Source organism: Perna viridis, chromosome 6 (genome assembly GCF_037379345.1).
Source record: "Perna viridis isolate PV_CMFRI_1.1 ecotype Kerala chromosome 6, ASM3737934v1, whole genome shotgun sequence".
Lineage (NCBI taxonomy): Eukaryota > Metazoa > Mollusca > Bivalvia > Mytilida > Mytilidae > Perna > Perna viridis.
In genome coordinates this window covers 23,690,503-23,707,520 of record NC_142450.1, presented here as the reverse complement: position 1 = coordinate 23,707,520, position 17,018 = coordinate 23,690,503, and the positions used below count along the sequence as shown (strand labels likewise).

Here is a 17,018-nt window from a genome sequence, read left to right as displayed (position 1 = left end):
CGGTTTTTTTCTTTGCAAACCGTGACTCTGGTTCTGTTCTTCCTAACCATATCTTAGGGGATACTACGCTCGATTAAATATGTATCTCAGAGACGGACGTTGAGGATGTCTTGCTCAATTTGAACATCAGTAAGGCTTGTGGGCCTGACCTTATAAATCCACGTTTATTGAAAGCTGGTGCCCCAATTTTATAAACGCAGTTACGTAGACTCTTTAATTTGTCGTTGACTAATGCAATTTTTCCAACAGACTGGAAAAAGGCAAACGTTACTCCGGCTTTTAAAAACGGAAAAGGTTCGATTTTAGAACCTCTGTTATTTATTATATTCATAAACGACATCGTTGTAGACATAGATGCAACTATTAAGTTATTTGCTGACGATACTAGCCTCTTTGTAACCGTCGATTCGCCTGTTATCGCCGCGAATATCTTAAATAATGACCTTGCGAAAATTCACAAGTAGGCAACTGCTTGGCTGGTAAAATTTAATCCACAGAAAACCGAGACGATGCTTATTTCGCGCAAGTCTATACGAGTGGTACATCAGGTATTAAAGATGAAGGATCATGACATACAGGAAGTGACAAGTCATAAGCATTTGGTTATAACATTTTCAGATAACGGATCGTGGAATAATCCCATCGACAATATTGTCAGAAAAGCGTTTACCCGTGTAAATGCACTTCGTCGCTTGAGATTAGTTCTTGATAGATTTACACACGAAACAAATGTATTTCTCGTACGTTAGACCACTAATGGAATATGGCGACGTCATTTGGGACAACAATATAGAATATTTATCTGAAAAAGTCGAGAGTGTGCAAATCGAGGCCATGCGTATAGTAACAGGTTTTTGTTTGTTGGGGTTTAACGTCCGAGCAGCAATATTTCAGCTATATTCAGACGATATAGTAACAGGTGGGTCTAAACTAACTTCTATTGCAAAATTATATGTTGAGACAGGGTGGGATAAGCTCGCTGATCGTAGAAACAATCATAAACTTATTATGATTCATAAAATGATGCATAAGAATGCTCCTGACTATATTTGTAATTTGATACTAAACACGGTTTCGGACCTGCATCACCATTTTACTCGACATTCCAACAACGTGCAGAAATACATACGAGAACTAATACCTATTCTGGTTACTTTTTACCTTCAATTATGGAACAACTTGCCTGTCGACATTCGTAAGGCGTCGTCGTTAGAAACGTTCAAGAACTATTTGAAAGTTCAGAACGTAAAATGCCCAACGTACTTCTATATCGGCAGTAGAATCGGTCAGGTGCTCCATGCACGATTACATATGGATAGTAATTCTTTGAATGCTCATTTACTTGCGCGAAATCTTGTCGATAGCCCATATTGTACATGTGGTCAATCTGAAACGTCAGCCCATTATCTTCTTCACTGTAACAAGTATGCAGCCATTCGCGAGACGTACAAATTGTTGTTAGATTTACCAGTCCCGTTAACTCCAAAAATTTTGCTTCATGGATCAGATGCTGTAACTTTAGAACAAAATATTTATATATTTACAAATGTGCAAAAGTATATAGTAGACAGTAAACGGTTTGTGAACACCTAACTATAAACAACTACCTATTAATGCATTTCATCCCTTTTTTCCCTAAATACTTCATTTTCTCCTCGCCACGTATTATATTCGTCAACATGTGAGCGTGCAATAGAAAATATGTGCTAACCAAATAGTCATTCTTATAAGAAGACGGACTTAGTATAAGGTATGCTTGTTTCCGAATCCTTGTCTTATTACTATTATGTTTTGTAATTGTAATCAAACTATTTCTGAATAAAATATGTTTAAAATAAGTTCATGTTACATATTATCTTCAGGTAAATTAAATAAATATAAAATGAATGATAACTAGTATGCATTAAAAATTAAAACAAGCAGTCGACGACAATATTTAGTAACTTTTGTGAAAATCATTAAAAAAACATTTATTTTATCAATATATTTATTATAATTATGATATTTGTTTTTTTTTTTTTTTTTGTATTTTCTGGTCGGTTTTAGTATTTTTTTTATTGCTTTTATTATAATTATTTTTTTAATGACATTTTCTGATATTTTCAACTGTTCTTAACATTAGTTCATAGTTCCGCAGTTATTTTTTTCTTCAGCATGACGTAACTTTTCTTGCGTATTGGAAGCATGAGAAAAGTCCCCTAATCCTGTCGACAAGTGTCTTCTTCTGTTTCTTGTTCTTACTTTCTGCAGCAAAAGTATTGGATCCTCCCACATAAAACAAAGCTTCAACTTTCTTTCTAGCCATGTCATCTATTGTTACCTCAGTTTTTGTTGGTTCAGTTTTTGTTATATCTTTTGTTGCCTCATTTTCAATAACAGCTTTTGTTGGCTCTGTTTCTGTTGCATCTTTTGATTGCTCATTTTCTGTATGATCTTTTGATGGTTCATTTTCTGTAACATCTTTGCCATTGATTTGGTTCTTTTTATTTTCTGGAAATTGAAATTGAAAATAAATCATCAAGCTTTTTCATACAGCCTCTGTGCTCATTCCTTTCACCTTTAAAAACCTTTAGGTGTAGCTTTCTTTGTTTTACACTATTACATTGAATTTGAATTATCATATGGTAAATTTCTTTTTAACTTATAATTTATGTTTGTATTATACTATAATTATATTCAAGGCTATATATATCATCCTTTATTTCTTTTATTACATCGTTGTGCCAACTTTTCCACATTTCCTTTTCTTCAGTTTTTGTTTGTCCTCCTCCATCTGATGGTATAGTTTCACTTTCTTTTCCAATACTTTTTGCAGTTTCTTATCATCTTTCTTTTTTGTTTTCTCTAGCTTTTTAATTTCTTTCTTCTCCTTTTTGCTGAGATCCTGCAAAAACAATGTACAAATTGGTCATGTGACTTTGAATTTGATAATAAGTGGTACACATATTTGACATATGTGACTTTGATAAGAATTGGTATACACAATTGTCATGTGACATTGATGAGGATGAGAAGTTGTATTGGTCATGTGACTTTGACTTGGTGTGGTACACATATTGATCATGTGACTGTAAATATCTTATGTACTGACTTTAACAAGAAGTGTGTGTGTGTGTGTGTGTGTGTGTGTGTGTGTGTGTGTTTTGCGTTTGTGTGAGCTTGTGCACTCCTTTTGGTTTATATTTCTAAGGTACAAACCTTTAACATGTCATTTTGAAGCATCATTTCATTAGCATTTTCATCTGTCATATTCAGGTCTTGTGTATTTACTGTGAAATATATTACTTGTCCCGATAAAGTGAATGGAACTAGTTTTGTCTCTTTTTCAAACAAAAAGCTGAACAATTATATGCTAGACAGTTAAAACTTTAAAATTCAACTTAAAGGGTCTCAATAATTATTGACATTAACTAGTTAAGCCATATATTTTACCATCGTCTTCCTGAATCTCAGGTTCAAGAAGGACTGCTAATGAATCTTTATGGTCCTCAATCTCTATATTTCTCACTGTTTCTATGTTCTGCAATTAAACATATATACAGGTATGATATAGTGATGCATGGTTTTATTTTTGTAAGGATAGGCTTAATTGTGGATCATAATTTGTGTTTTTTTTATCTTGAATGTGTCCATTGATGTAGTCTAAATGAAGTTCACCAACTGTGCTTAGAATTATAGGCATCTTCATATGTAAAAAGCAGGAGTTTTATTGATAAGTGGCGAATCCAGAATATCCGAAAAGGGGGAAGGGCTTCTGATGATTTCAGTTGCTTTTTATTTGGCCAATCAAACCTTTCCGTCTATGTGTACTTACTGTGGTGGTTTCAATTCTTCCTGCTCTAAGATCACTGATGACTGTGTCTAGTTGTCCTTTCTGCTTCTGCAGTGCATCTGAAAAGAAATCATTTGTTGGTTTGCTTACAGTAACAAGCCTTTATCATGTACTTTGTATTATCCATACTAAAATTTAGCTTTAAGAAATTTAAGATGTAAAATTGGCTTTATTAACTATAGTTACAAACAAATAGTAAAAAGTCCAAATTTCTTACGAAAGTCGACTGTACGAAAGCTTCGTAGAAATATAGGCTTTCATTGTTTCTTAATTGTATATGCTGACACTTAGGAAAAATTTGCAACTCATCCAGTTCGGTTTTGAATTTTTCCGCCACGCTTGCCATTCTGATTGCTTGGTCACTTCGAATGTTGGGATTTTGTCCTGAAAAACAATTACTAGATCATTTTACCGTAATATAACCTTCTATGGAATATAAAAATTTGGTAAAAGACAAGTAAGAGGAATGACACAGAGTGTAATATGAGTGGTGAATATAGCTTATTTGGGTAGACCAACATTATAACACGAGAACATTTACAAAGGTACGGATTTAACAAATGGAGATCTTCTCACCTTAACCGGTATTTATGAAGTGATAAGATAAAAATAAATTGCCAAGCATTGAAGACAGAGATGCTTTAAAGTATTTTCGTTTAACAAGGTATATTTTATAGACTACCGGTATAAATTCCATTTATACTTTTGTTAATTATTTCTCTCATGCTGTACAATGAGTTGAGGACATTGGCTACTATAAAACAGTAGCATCGTGTTCTCACAAAACATTGACTTACCGATTTTATCGTGGGCATCGTATGTGGCCTTATTATTCTTTGTGAACTGCCAGTCCTCTAAAGAGTAGTGGACCTCAGCTACCGAAAGGACACGTTCATCCGTTATTATTATCCCTGTTCTCTCCATTACTACTGAAAAAAGTTAAAATCTAAGTTTATATTCAGTACTTACGAAATTATTTTACCTCTCTTAACGTTATAATTATAGTTTATATTTAAAATTTTGTACGTAAGACTACTTTTTAATATCTTCTGCATGCGATAAAGACCTTTAACACAAAATAATATCCCTGCTCAGAAAAACACGTCTGGATTGTTCAGTCCAAGAGGTTTCGATGATAGGGTTGTCAACGTCGGTAATAGTGACGTTCGGATTTGCACGCAAAACGAGAACGTCAACACAAAGTTCATGAAGCGTTTTATATACATGACACCTCCGTCACGCAAAACATCCCTTATGGCCATGGCCAGGTCGTGTGAAGGCGTAATGGGCGTACGCCTCCTCTTTCAAAGAGAAAACCCAAGGCTATCGTAATCTGCTAAATATTGTGTTGTATATAGCAATTTATCATATTCATGCAAGTTATTTTCTGACTTGGTACCATCCTATGTATTGAGGAACGGAATTCCAACCACTTACATCGGAAGGGTTGTTTATACTGATTCACGTAATTACGCCTCCCCATCATAAATTCCTGGATCCTCCGCTGATGCCAAATATTTTACATTTTGGGGATTTTAATATACTTTCTATTCAATATGAAAAAAATGGTTGCATTATTTTACAAGCCATTATTTTTGTTTTGTATGGAAGCCGGTTAAGACCACTTGAAAAAAAAAAGCATTACGTCGTAATTACAACATCCAACGATACAGCTATGTCGAAATGACAATATAGTTATGGCGGAATGACGATAAGTTTTGTCAAAATTACGATATCGAATGTCGGAGTAACAATAAAGCTATGTCGAATTTACGATACAATTCATAAACTCAACAGAATTAAATTATGGAACGCCGTAGTACTTTCAATCGTCTCAGTTTATTTACAAAATACAAGTTGTAAGTAACAAAATTATGTAATGTGATCAAATATTAAAGCCAGGATTACGGATTTCAATCTGCGTACGTTTCTTGCTTTACTTTCCTCAAGTTTCTATTGCACAAAGTTTAAAATGGCATTTTCGGAAAAAGGTTGTTCTTCATATGGTAAGCGAAAGTGGACAAAAATCAATATTTTGTAATTTTAGAAAATGAATTTTTAATATTACAAAATCATTTTTAATATTACAAATCATTTTTTAACATTACAAAATTATTTTTTAATATTTTTTAGTATTAGAAACGATTGTTTAATATTTTTTAATATTAGAAACGATTTTTTAATATTAGAAACGATGTTTTAATATTAGAAATTCATTTTGTAATATTAAAAAGTCATTTTGCAATATTACAAAATCAGTCACATTTTTTTAAATTACAAAATGATTTTCTAATCGTAACTGAATACGAAAAATCCAGTTTCTAATTTAATTAGAAATTCAGTTGAATTTGCAATATCAAAAAATGATTTTACTTGAATAAATAATACTGAAAATCCACAATTTTACCTTTTCTGCTAACTGACAACATGGAGCCAGGCAAATTACTCACACATGTAAACAATATTCATACACTTTTGTAGTAAATTACATATACGATTTTAAAGCATACATTGTCAGCTTTATTTTGACTACTTTTAATCCCAATACACACAAATGCTAATGCACTTAAAATGCATAGGTCTAGGTTCAGTGTGTTTTTGGTACTACATAGGGGTGGCTATTTGACCCGAAAGTGATTAATGAGACATGTCGGATGATGGTGGTTTACACCCCTTTGAAAAACTTGCTAAAATGGCTTGCATTCCGTAAATATAAAAAAAAGACACAGCATAAGTACGCGCGTGATTTCCCCGGGGTAATAGCTAGCGACGTTTGGGTATATGGATTAGCAACACTTGGGTATATGAGTTTTTATCAATTTAGATCGAAGATCAGAATTGATATAGCATTCACCAGAGCCTTTAAATTTGTAAAGCCTGATAGCATCGGCAATTATCTTACACTACCGCAGGAAAGTAGTCCCATATTGGCATACCCTATTAAGGTTCAAATTCAACTCTATGTTATTTACGCCAATAAACAACTTTTTTCTGCGAACTAAATATGCTTATTAACTTGGTTTGCATTAACAAACCAATTTGCGATCCAATTAAAAATAGTTGACATCTAACCTCATCAGTACCTGTTTTTTTTTTGTCTATGCATTTACCCGAATAAACCAGTCGTTTGCATCATTTGATGCTTAGCTAGAAATGAAACCCTGCAAGATTGTAAATAGTCACCAGTCATAGAATTGAAATATAAAGAGGTATGCTGAGTACCAATCTGGAATAGCTGTCCTCGAATATTTCATGCAGACCCAATCGGTTAAAAGGGGGTGCATGTGGTTTCGATCAAGAAACTTGTATAAAGAAAATGGGTATTATTCGCCGCTCATATTTTGGTCATTTTTTTACAAAGGGTTGGCATAACCCCCAAATCATCCTGATGTATTTCTCGCTGTATCCTGTATTTTTATTACGTTTACCGCCTCTGGACATCGGAAACCCGCAGATGACAAACAAAAATGAAACTTTGCTTAGACGATAACATTTGGAACTATGTGTCTAGAAACTAAGCGCTTGTACATGACACATACGTGTATATAAAGGATAACTTGTGGCCCTTGAGCTATATATCTTACTAACTGAGAAATGTAGCTAGTTGAGAGGATTATGTATCTAAGGATATGATTTATTTCAATGATTGTGGACTATGTTTGAATGATTTAACACGCAGTTTCGACCTGGAGGTCGATCAATTGAATTTCGACCAAATAATTTCAAAACTGAGAATGGCCAACTAGTATAATGCAGTTCAATTATGCACTATGTCGGAGAGTTTTGTAGACATTCATTTAGGTGTACCATGTAAACGGATATCGAACCTGAATATTACGCAAACTGGTGCACTGTTGTGATGTATCATAAATGTTGGTGTGTGTGTGTGTGTGTGTGTGTTTTTTTTTTCAATGACCTTTGTAATCAGAATGGTGAATTTAAAAAATAAAACAGAAAGTTCAATATTAACTATTCATAACAGTAAGCTTGTGTTGAGAAACGTTTGAATTCGATCCCCGTACTTTCCTTTTATTCCATTTTTTCTTGACGATCGATTGAGGCGTAAAAATTCAAACGATCGATATAATACATGAGTACTTTGATTTTAACACCTGCCATCAACCTGTGGGAATTCTAGATTTCTACAATGCCGGTAATAACACGTTTTATGTGTACATACTTATTACAATGTAGCTTTACATGATCATGATTACATACAACTGTAACCTTGTTCAATCCACAGCCTTGGTACTAAGCTTTTTTGTCGTTTTTTTTTAAATCTTTATGTCAATTCTTATTGTTTTCAATAACCTTGCTCGTATTCATGAATAAGATTGGATGCTTTTAAGATGTAACTAGAAAGTTGCTCATTATTTTAAAGATATGTAGATATGCTTAGCCCGTAGTTTATGATTCCATTCATCATTCTGTCTGTCCGAATTTTGTGGCAATTATCTTGACTCCCATTGGATGGATTAGTTTCAAACTTTATCTAGAATGGGCTTAAAAATTGTAAGCGATTTAGTTTTCTGTCTAATGTCAACTTCCTGTTTTGCGGGAATGTGCTAATTTTTTTTTATGGACAGTAGTGTATGCCTGGCATGACAATGTGTGCAACTTCATTTTGCCATTTTGCTCGGCAATGCAACATATATTGCTCTATTAAGTACCATTCTGTGTAAGAATCAGGCAATGGGTGGCACATCATTTTTCTCTGTTTGGTCTGTTATGCCTCAGGTACATTCAATACATATAGAAAACAACCGGGAAGCTATTTAAATTTACCCTAAAGCATCTATGACATAGATATTTTTTTTTGGTTTTTATAAATAGAAAATTTGTTGGAAAATTCAACTAAATTTGACGTATCAATATTTTAGGAAGGCAATTTTTACAAACACCTTGATGGTTGTTTCTGTAGGTCATGAGGTATAAATACTTAGATAAAGCAAAAAATTCTCTGTGTTTTTTATTTATGTGCCACACTTTGTACACATTTTGCCTTTATCTTATAATTCATGTTTATATTATACTATAATTGTATTCAAGTCGAGATATGCATACTTTTCTCCTGCTTTTCAGTCTCCTTTCTTTCCTTCTTAAATTCCTTTCTCAATCTTTCTTTTCTTTTTTAGCATCCTTTATTTCTTTCATTACTTTGTTGTGCCAACTTTTCCACATTTCCTTTTCTTCACCTTTTTGCTGAGATCCTGTAAAAATAATGGTCATGTGGGTCATGTGACTTTGACTTTGATAATGAGTGGTATACATATTGGTCATGTGACTTTTATAAGGATTAGTAAACACATGTATCATGCAACATTGATGAGAAGTGGTATACATATTGGTCATCTGACTTTAACATGGTGTGGTACACATATTGATCATGTGACTGTAAATTTCTTATGTACTGACTTGAAGAATTAGTGTGTGTGTGTGTGTGTGTGTGTGTTGCGTTTGTGTGAGCTTGTACACTTCTTTTGGTTTAATTGTGTGTTTGCTTGTTAGAAGTTTGTTTATTTGCCATACAAGTTGAAGCTATTTAAGCTTAGCACATTAGATTATATTTGTAAGGTACGAACCTTTGACATGTCAGTTGGAAGCATCATTTCATTGGCATTTTCATCAGTCATATTCAGGTCTTGCGTATTAACTGTAAAATATAATATTTGTCCCGATAAAGTGCATGGAAGTAGTTTTGTCTCACTTTCAGTTAAAAAGCTGAACAATTATATGTTAGACAGTTAAAACTTTAAAATTCAACTTAAAGGGTCTCAAGAGATAGTATTTTGCAATTTAAGCTGAAATAATTATTGACATTAACTAGTTAAGTCGTATATTTTACCATCGTCTTCCTCAATCTTAGGTTCAAGAAGGACTGCTAATGAATCTTTATGGTCCTCAATCTCAACATTTCTCACTGTTTCTATGTTCTGCAATTAAACATATATACAGGTATGATATAGTGATGCATGGTTTTATTTTTTAAGGATAGGCTTAATTGTGGATCATAATTTGTGTTTTTTTTTTATCTTGCATGTGTCTATTGATGTAGTCTAAATGAAGTTCCCCAGCCGTGCTTAGCATTATAGGCATCTTCATATGTGAAAAGCAGGAGTTTTATTGATAAGTGGCGGATCCAGAATATCCGAAAAGGGGGGGGTGATGATTTCAGTTGTTTTTTATTTGGTCAATTAAACCTTTCCGTCTATGTGTACTTACTGTGGTGGTTTCAATTCTTCCTGCTCTAAGATCACTGATGACTGTGTCTAGTTGTCCTTTCTGCTTCTGCAGTGCATCTGAAAAGAAATTATTTGTTGGTTTGCTTATAGTAACATGCCTTTATCATGTACTTTGTTTTATCCATACTAAAATTTAGCTTTATAAAATTAAAGATGTAAAATTGGCTCTAGTAACTACAGTTATATACAAATGATAAACAAGTCCACATTTCTTACGAAAGCCTATTGTACGGAAGCCTCGTAGACTTAGAAATATAGGCTTCCGTTGTTTCTTAATTGTATATGCTGACACTTAGGAAAAAACTTGCAACTCACTCAGTTCGGTTTTGAATGTTTCCGCCACGTTTGCCTTTCTGATTGCTTGGTCACTTCGAATGTTGGGATTTTGTCCTGAAAAACAATTACGAGACCACTTTACCATAACACCATAATATGTAATATAAAAATGTTGGTAAAACACAAGTAAGAGGAATGAAATAGAGTATAATATGAGTGTTGAGTATAGCTTCTTTGGGTAGACAAACATTTTAACATGAGAACATTTACACTAACCAGTTGATGCAGTCGCATCGTGTCACGAAACATTGACTTACCGATGTTATCATTGGTATCGTATTTGGCCTTGTTATTCTTTATGAACTCCCAATCCTCTAAAGAGTAGTGGACTTCAGCTACCGAAAGGACACCTTCATCCGTAATTATTTGCCCTCTTCTCTCCATTACTACTGAAAAAAAAGTTAAATTTAAATTGCATTCGATACTAAAGAATGTACGTAATGCAATATAATTATTCAAGTCCCACTAGAAATCTGTCAGCTTTCCCTGCCAGGGCGGAAAGGTATTAAGAAGTTGTACAAGCACATGTGAACAATATAACGAGAATGGAAATAGTGAACATGTCAAAGAGACAACAACCCTAACGAGATTAAAAATGTTAGCTTAAGGCTATCTAATGGTCTTTAATGAACGACGAGGAAAACCTTACATCAAAGGGCTGGCTGAAGCTGGCCCCAAAACATCATTTTACATAGGTACAGCGAAAGAGTTGCTCCTATATACTCCAGCTACATAAAAGTAAACTGAAAGTGGAAACGAAACAACACATACAGAGACCAGATGTTATTCCTAACTTGAAACAGGAGCAAACATTGTGGCGGGGTTAAAGTATTTTGGCTTGACCACAACCATCTACCTTTTAAACCTGGCTACTGTTCAAAAATATTACACAATTAAACACACCTAAAATCAGTTCAAAAATGTCTGAGTCCACAATATTTAGTTCAATTGATATTTGTAGAAGGTTTATCGTCAATCATAACTTTTCTATACAACAAAAAAAGTTCGGCGAAATTGCTTCTACCAACGACAGGAAAACGACCTTTCTCAATGTTATAATTAGAGCTTTTCTTCCTTAGACTACTACCTTTTAATGTCTTCAGCAAAAGCCAATGACTTTTACCACGAATTATTATCCCTGCTCAGAAAAACTCGTCTGGGTGGTTCAATCGACTATAGGGTTGTCAACGTCGTTAACAGTGACGTTCGTGTTTGCACGCAAAGCGAAAACGTCAACACAAAGTTCATAGTGTTTCTTGTATGAAAGGGGATATCCGCCATAAATATGTTAACGCGTTTCCTTTCACTTTGTTACTTGCTCATTTGTTCTCTGTATTTTCTTTCTTTGTTAATCGAAGACTATTTAAATGTTAATTCGTGAAATGCATTTTTTAGTTCTCTAACTTGCAGTTTGTACGAATCTTTCTATGCTTAATGTCGTTTCTTTTTCAGTAGCATCTTCTTTTACATTTCTACAATTATTAATTTGTAAAATACTTTTTCTAACCCCGAAAGTCGTAGTTTTCCAATATCTTTCTTTGTTGAAAGTCTAAAATCAGTGATTTATACAGGTTATGTATAAAATAAAACATGTTTCTTTTAAAATCGACACGATCGACACGGTTACAAAGAACGCACTAACATTTGACAAATGAAGAAGAAACATGTTACTCATGAGTGATTTTTCACCGGAAGATCTAAAAAACAGGACGGGCATTTTCCGGTAAATTTTTGGCTGTAACTTATGTTTTATTTAATGGAATTAAAAAATTAAAAGGATTTAAAGAAAAATAAAAGTGCTTTTAAATCATTTAAAGTTTGTTTGAAAATGTCGAGTAATAAAGCGAAAATCTTGACGAACTTTTTATGACAAGAAAATGGCGGTGAAAAGGGGGACATGTTGATGAATAAAGTTCATTATTCATAAAACGTGTCATGTTTAACAAATAATGTTTACTTATTCTTAAATCTTATACTAATAGGTACATTTATACATATAAAAATTATTTCATTTGGAGTCCGTTAAAGTAGAAAAATCTTGACAGGACGGACTTGTTCTGTGATACGTGATTTGTGCCGTTTTTTTACGGGGGTACGGTAAGAAAACATCAAATATCTGGATTTTATTTCATGTCTGTCACAAATCCTTAACATATTCTTAAAGCTTAAAGTTTTTGATATACTTTGATGTCAGTGTGTATGTTGTTGAAAATTTCACAGGACGAACTTTTTCTAACAGGAAATTTTCAAATTTGGTATCCGATTCTGATGTGGGAACAAACAATGATATTTTTTCTCTAAGTGATGAATGTCAGTCGTTAAGCCTATATTAAACGGTGTATTTTGATATAAAAATATTTAATTTTGAGAAAATTAAAGGGGAAATATCTTAACAGGACGGACTCTTTCTCTTACGTGATTTGTGCAGTTTTTACGGGAGTATGGTAACAAAACATAAAAAAAAATTACTTAAGTCTGTCAAAACTCTTTATCGGATTCTTGAAGTTGTTAATTTGTGCTTCATTTTGATATATAGATATTTGAAATTAATTTAGAGATAAATCCAAAATCTTTTCGGGGTGAAAAATCTTCATTTATCAACATAGTTAGACCTATAACATTATATACATAAATCCATTCTTTTCTATTGAGTCAATTTGTGTTACCGAATGACATCAGGTTATGAAAGATTAACCGAATATAAACAGTGCATCTGCTAATTGTGTCTGGTGTAATTGTTTGATGTATATTTGAGTAGGGCTGTCTTTTGTGCTATACCGTGTTTTTTTCATGTTTAGCATTAATTACATAAAGTCTAGAGTATTTAATTTATGGAAAAGAATATTCCGATTTCTTTCCTTGTAACATAGATGTCACACAAGGAGAAAACTTGTCACCTATACTCTTTTCAATACATGTCAATGATTTAGAAGACTTTTTCAAGAATCGAAACATTCATGGACTGATTTTTTTAACAGAAGAAATTGAAACTGAACTCTCTTATTTTAAAATCTTTTCACTGTATTATATGCTGGGCGATATGGTATTGCTATCAGAATCAGAATCCGATCTACAAAAACAACTTCATGCATTTTATGACTATTGCACATTGTGGAAACTTAAAGTCAATGTTAGCAAAAGTAAGGTTGTTGTTTTTTTCAAAAGACAAGATGTATGAAAAAAATAAGTTTTGAGTACAATGCACAATGATGCATCTCTTGATACGATTGATATTTGCAATTATTTAAGTATATTGTTGTCAAGAACTGGTAGCTTTTCAAAAGCGAAAAAGGTAAACGTAGAAAATGCAAATCGAACCATGTACGATGTTCTACGAAAATGCAGGTTACACAATTTATTCCTGGAATACCAGTTAGATTTATTTGACCGTGTTATACGACCTATTCTCTCATACGGTTGCGAAGTTTGCGGTATTGAACATAATACTGTTATAGAAAGGGTGCATCTAAAATTGTGTAAGACCCTACTGCATGTCAAAAACTCAATCCCAGATTTTATGGTTTACGGGGAACTAGGCAGATATCCATTGGAAATAAAAATTAAACTGAGAGTCATTAACCTTTTGCTTAAATTAGTTACTGGAAAATCTGAAAAGCTTCCTGCAATTTTATTTAACTTTGCTCTTAAAAATATGGCGATAGAATATTCTAGGTAAAAAAGGTTAAATCAATCCTGGATGAGTATGGTTTGTCTTTTGTTTGGAACGAACAACAGGAACATAATGGATCTTGGATATTTTTGACAATCAAGCAAAGCCTTTTAGACCAATTTCAACAGTCGTGGAACTCAGTAGTAAAAAACTCATTTGAATCTCTGAATTATAGATTGTACAAAGAAGATTTTGGAATTGAAAATTATTTCAGAATTTGAGATGACAAAAAATATTATTACTCTGTTTAGATTTAGAACCTTGAATAATAAACTTCCCGTTGAATTGGGCGTTGGCAAATATAAATAGAGAAAATAGAAAATATCATTTATGTAATTCGGGAGATGTTGGGGATGAGTTCCAATATTTGTTTAAGTGCACATCGTTTGATAGTGACAGAAAAAAATCCTTCTGGCAGAAAAAATTGTTAAAAGACCAAATATTATTAAATCTAAAGCTTTGATGAATAGCTCATCACCTTCTGTTCTCAACAATTTATGTAAACTTATGCGACAAATTACAAAGATGTTGTCTCCAGGGTAGTTCTCTAAATTTATGTGTATAGAAATTCATCATGAATATGACTTAATACTATTTCTTCCAATGCATGTACACTAACCAACTTCTTATGTATATTATGTATCATGCAAATTGTATTGAATTTGTTCTCTGTACTATAGTATTATGGTGTTTGAGTAATAAAATATACATAGCATCTGCACAAGATTTGTGTTTCCAAACACTACAGCTTTTAACCCCATTTTTATGGCCACAACCTACCATGTCCTCAATACCCTCGGCTTCACCACAACCTCAGTTCATTTCTACTGTTGCAGTTTTTGATTGCACCTTACCTACTTGACCCATTAGTGATTTAGAAACATCCTGAACTCTCTCTTTTCCAAACATGAAATCAAATGGTCTTTCATATATTTTTCTTCTTACTGAATATGAAGACTCCAGTAAAACTACTTATACAGAATGCAACCGTGTTTGTAATGGCATGTAAACCACAATCAACTGAATCAGATTGTTTATGAATTTCTGGGATTTTGACGAGAAGCCGCGTATTTTGTTACATGTATGAGTAAATCTGTGATAACTGGATTTCCTGAGGAATTGTCAATTTATCAAATAAACTATCTGAAACATAAACCTGTTTTCTTTTTATTTGTTTGGACTGATGTTACACCATGGTGCTTGCCTGTATGGGGCATTTGTGCCGATTTGCTTGGCACTTTTTAAAATTTTCTGTGCGATGACCACTTTTGTTTTCCATCGTCAAACACTAGTGACTGTGGAAATTGTTTTGTTAAAATTGAATGCATGTCTTAACGTTTTTACCCAAGGTATGCTTTGTGTTAAAATGTCTCTGCCTGGATATGTTTTTCGTTGTAATCGAGTTTCCTCTTTTTCATATGTAGGTTAAGTTAAGCATGTGGTAATTCTGGATTAACATCTATACATGTACGTGTTTCATTCAGTGTCATCTTCCTGGATTGTCTGTAAATTAAATTGTAACTTTTTTCTTGATACTGGAATAGATTTGCATGTTCTCTTTCTACTGTTTTTGCCAGTAGGTGAAGATTGACAACGGTTCTCTTTTCAACAGATTCAAACCCAATGCGAAGTTTTTCTGTTAGGATATGGAAACATGTTGTTGTAGGTGGACATTGACATGATTCTTTGGGAACTGTTGTGACACAATACTTACCACTTCTACCTTGAACAATAAAGGCACTCTGAATGGGTACACGGATGATTAGGTTATTTTCTATTACATACCTTGCAAGTGCATGTTGACTATTTACTGCTGGAGGGAATTGATGATTCTGGGAGGAGAGACAACTTTTTTCCTGTACGTGTGATGTGTCTGATAAATATCCCTCAGCCTTACATGCCATTTTTCATCCCCCAACTCATGCTCTGCTTGATTTAAGGAAGACCATTCATAGATTTGAGGCTTTTTTATGTATTCTGTTATGTCAGAAGGTGCGATAAGTCTTTTAGGAATAACTAATTCATCTCTCGAAATAACTGCTCTAGAAAACTCGTTTTTAGGTTGTAGTTACCTGTACCAGACAAGCCTATAAGAATCTCATAGTTTTCATTATTTTGTAAAAAGTGGAAACCGAGAACAATCATGTTAACAGGCAGTTCCTGTCATTCATTCTCTTGTTTCAAAACAGCTCTCTGATACTGTTTTGTTATACCATAGTGCGGATTATACAGTCCATTAAATTGGTCCAAAACCCGTTTACCTGCATGATTGGTTATGAATTAGATTAACAAGGTATGAAAGTTTTACGACCCAGTTAATGGTGATTAGAGATTGTTAATCCAATTTAGGCAGATTACGAAGAACATTAAATATATGTAGTTCGACCTGACAATATTTCTGCTCATAAAGCTGCTGTTGTGAGACTGATTAAGATTTTATATAGAATGATACCTCCAAATTTTATTTTATCTACATTAAATTTTCATAAAATATATACATGTATATTAAACTTGTAAGCCTAATTATGTCGATAAATGAAGATTTTTCACCACGAAAAAAGTTCGTCCTGTCAAGATTGTGGATTTATCTCTAAACAATTTAAAATACCAAAAAGCACTTTTATTCTTCTTTAGAAATCATTAAATTTTCTAATGCCATTAAATAAAGCAAAAGTTTAAGCCAAAAAAGTACCGGAAAATACCGGTCCTGTTTTTATACCACCCCCTCGATCTTCCGGTGAAAAATCACTAATGAGTAACATGTTTATTCTTCATTTGTCAAATGATAGTGCGTTCTTTGTAACCGTGTTGGTCGTGTTGATTTTCAAAGAAACATGTTTTAATTTATATATAACCTGTATAAATCACTGATTTATGACTTTCAACAAAGAAAGATATTGGAAAACTTTCAGGGTTTGAAGAAGTATTTTACAAATTA

The 17,018-nt window shown here is 33.1% G+C and overlaps 1 protein-coding gene across 2 annotated transcripts; it reads right to left on the bottom strand.

Annotated features, from left to right (window-relative positions):
• Nucleotides 1-2,004: 2,004 nt before the first annotated feature.
• LOC148614151 (uncharacterized) lies at nt 2,005-11,594 on the bottom strand. Of its 2 annotated transcripts, none has more exons than XM_088586167.1 (13): nt 11,498-11,594; nt 10,668-10,799; nt 10,390-10,464; nt 10,055-10,131; nt 9,678-9,765; nt 9,415-9,485; nt 8,897-9,042; nt 4,630-4,761; nt 4,050-4,216; nt 3,815-3,891; nt 3,433-3,520; nt 2,715-2,884; nt 2,005-2,490 (listed from the first exon to the last, which is right to left on the bottom strand). In XM_088586167.1, exons 2-7 carry the CDS (start codon nt 10,792-10,794, stop codon nt 8,986-8,988), a joined length of 495 nt encoding a protein of 164 aa, XP_088442293.1. In that variant the 5' UTR covers nt 10,795-10,799; nt 11,498-11,594; the 3' UTR covers nt 2,005-2,490; nt 2,715-2,884; nt 3,433-3,520; nt 3,815-3,891; nt 4,050-4,216; nt 4,630-4,761; nt 8,897-8,985. The 2 variants fall into 2 exon arrangements, with proteins under 2 accessions (XP_088442293.1, XP_088442294.1); XM_088586168.1 differs by having other exon boundaries at nt 10,668-10,796; nt 11,498-11,577.
• Nucleotides 11,595-17,018: the final 5,424 nt, after the last annotated feature.

What these genes read in the sequence shown, in the direction of transcription:
- LOC148614151 (XM_088586167.1), bottom strand. Translation starts at nt 10,794, where the DNA reads ATGGAGAGAAGAGGGCAAATAATTACGGATGAAGGTGTCCTTTCGGTA. An exon ending in CGATACCAATGATAACATCG is followed by an intron (nt 10,465 to 10,667) that starts GTAAGTCAATGT and finishes ATTGTTTTTCAG; the next exon opens with GACAAAATCCCAACATTCGA. An exon ending in GAAGAATTGAAACCACCACA is followed by an intron (nt 9,766 to 10,054) that starts GTAAGTACACAT and finishes GTTTAATTGCAG; the next exon opens with AACATAGAAACAGTGAGAAA.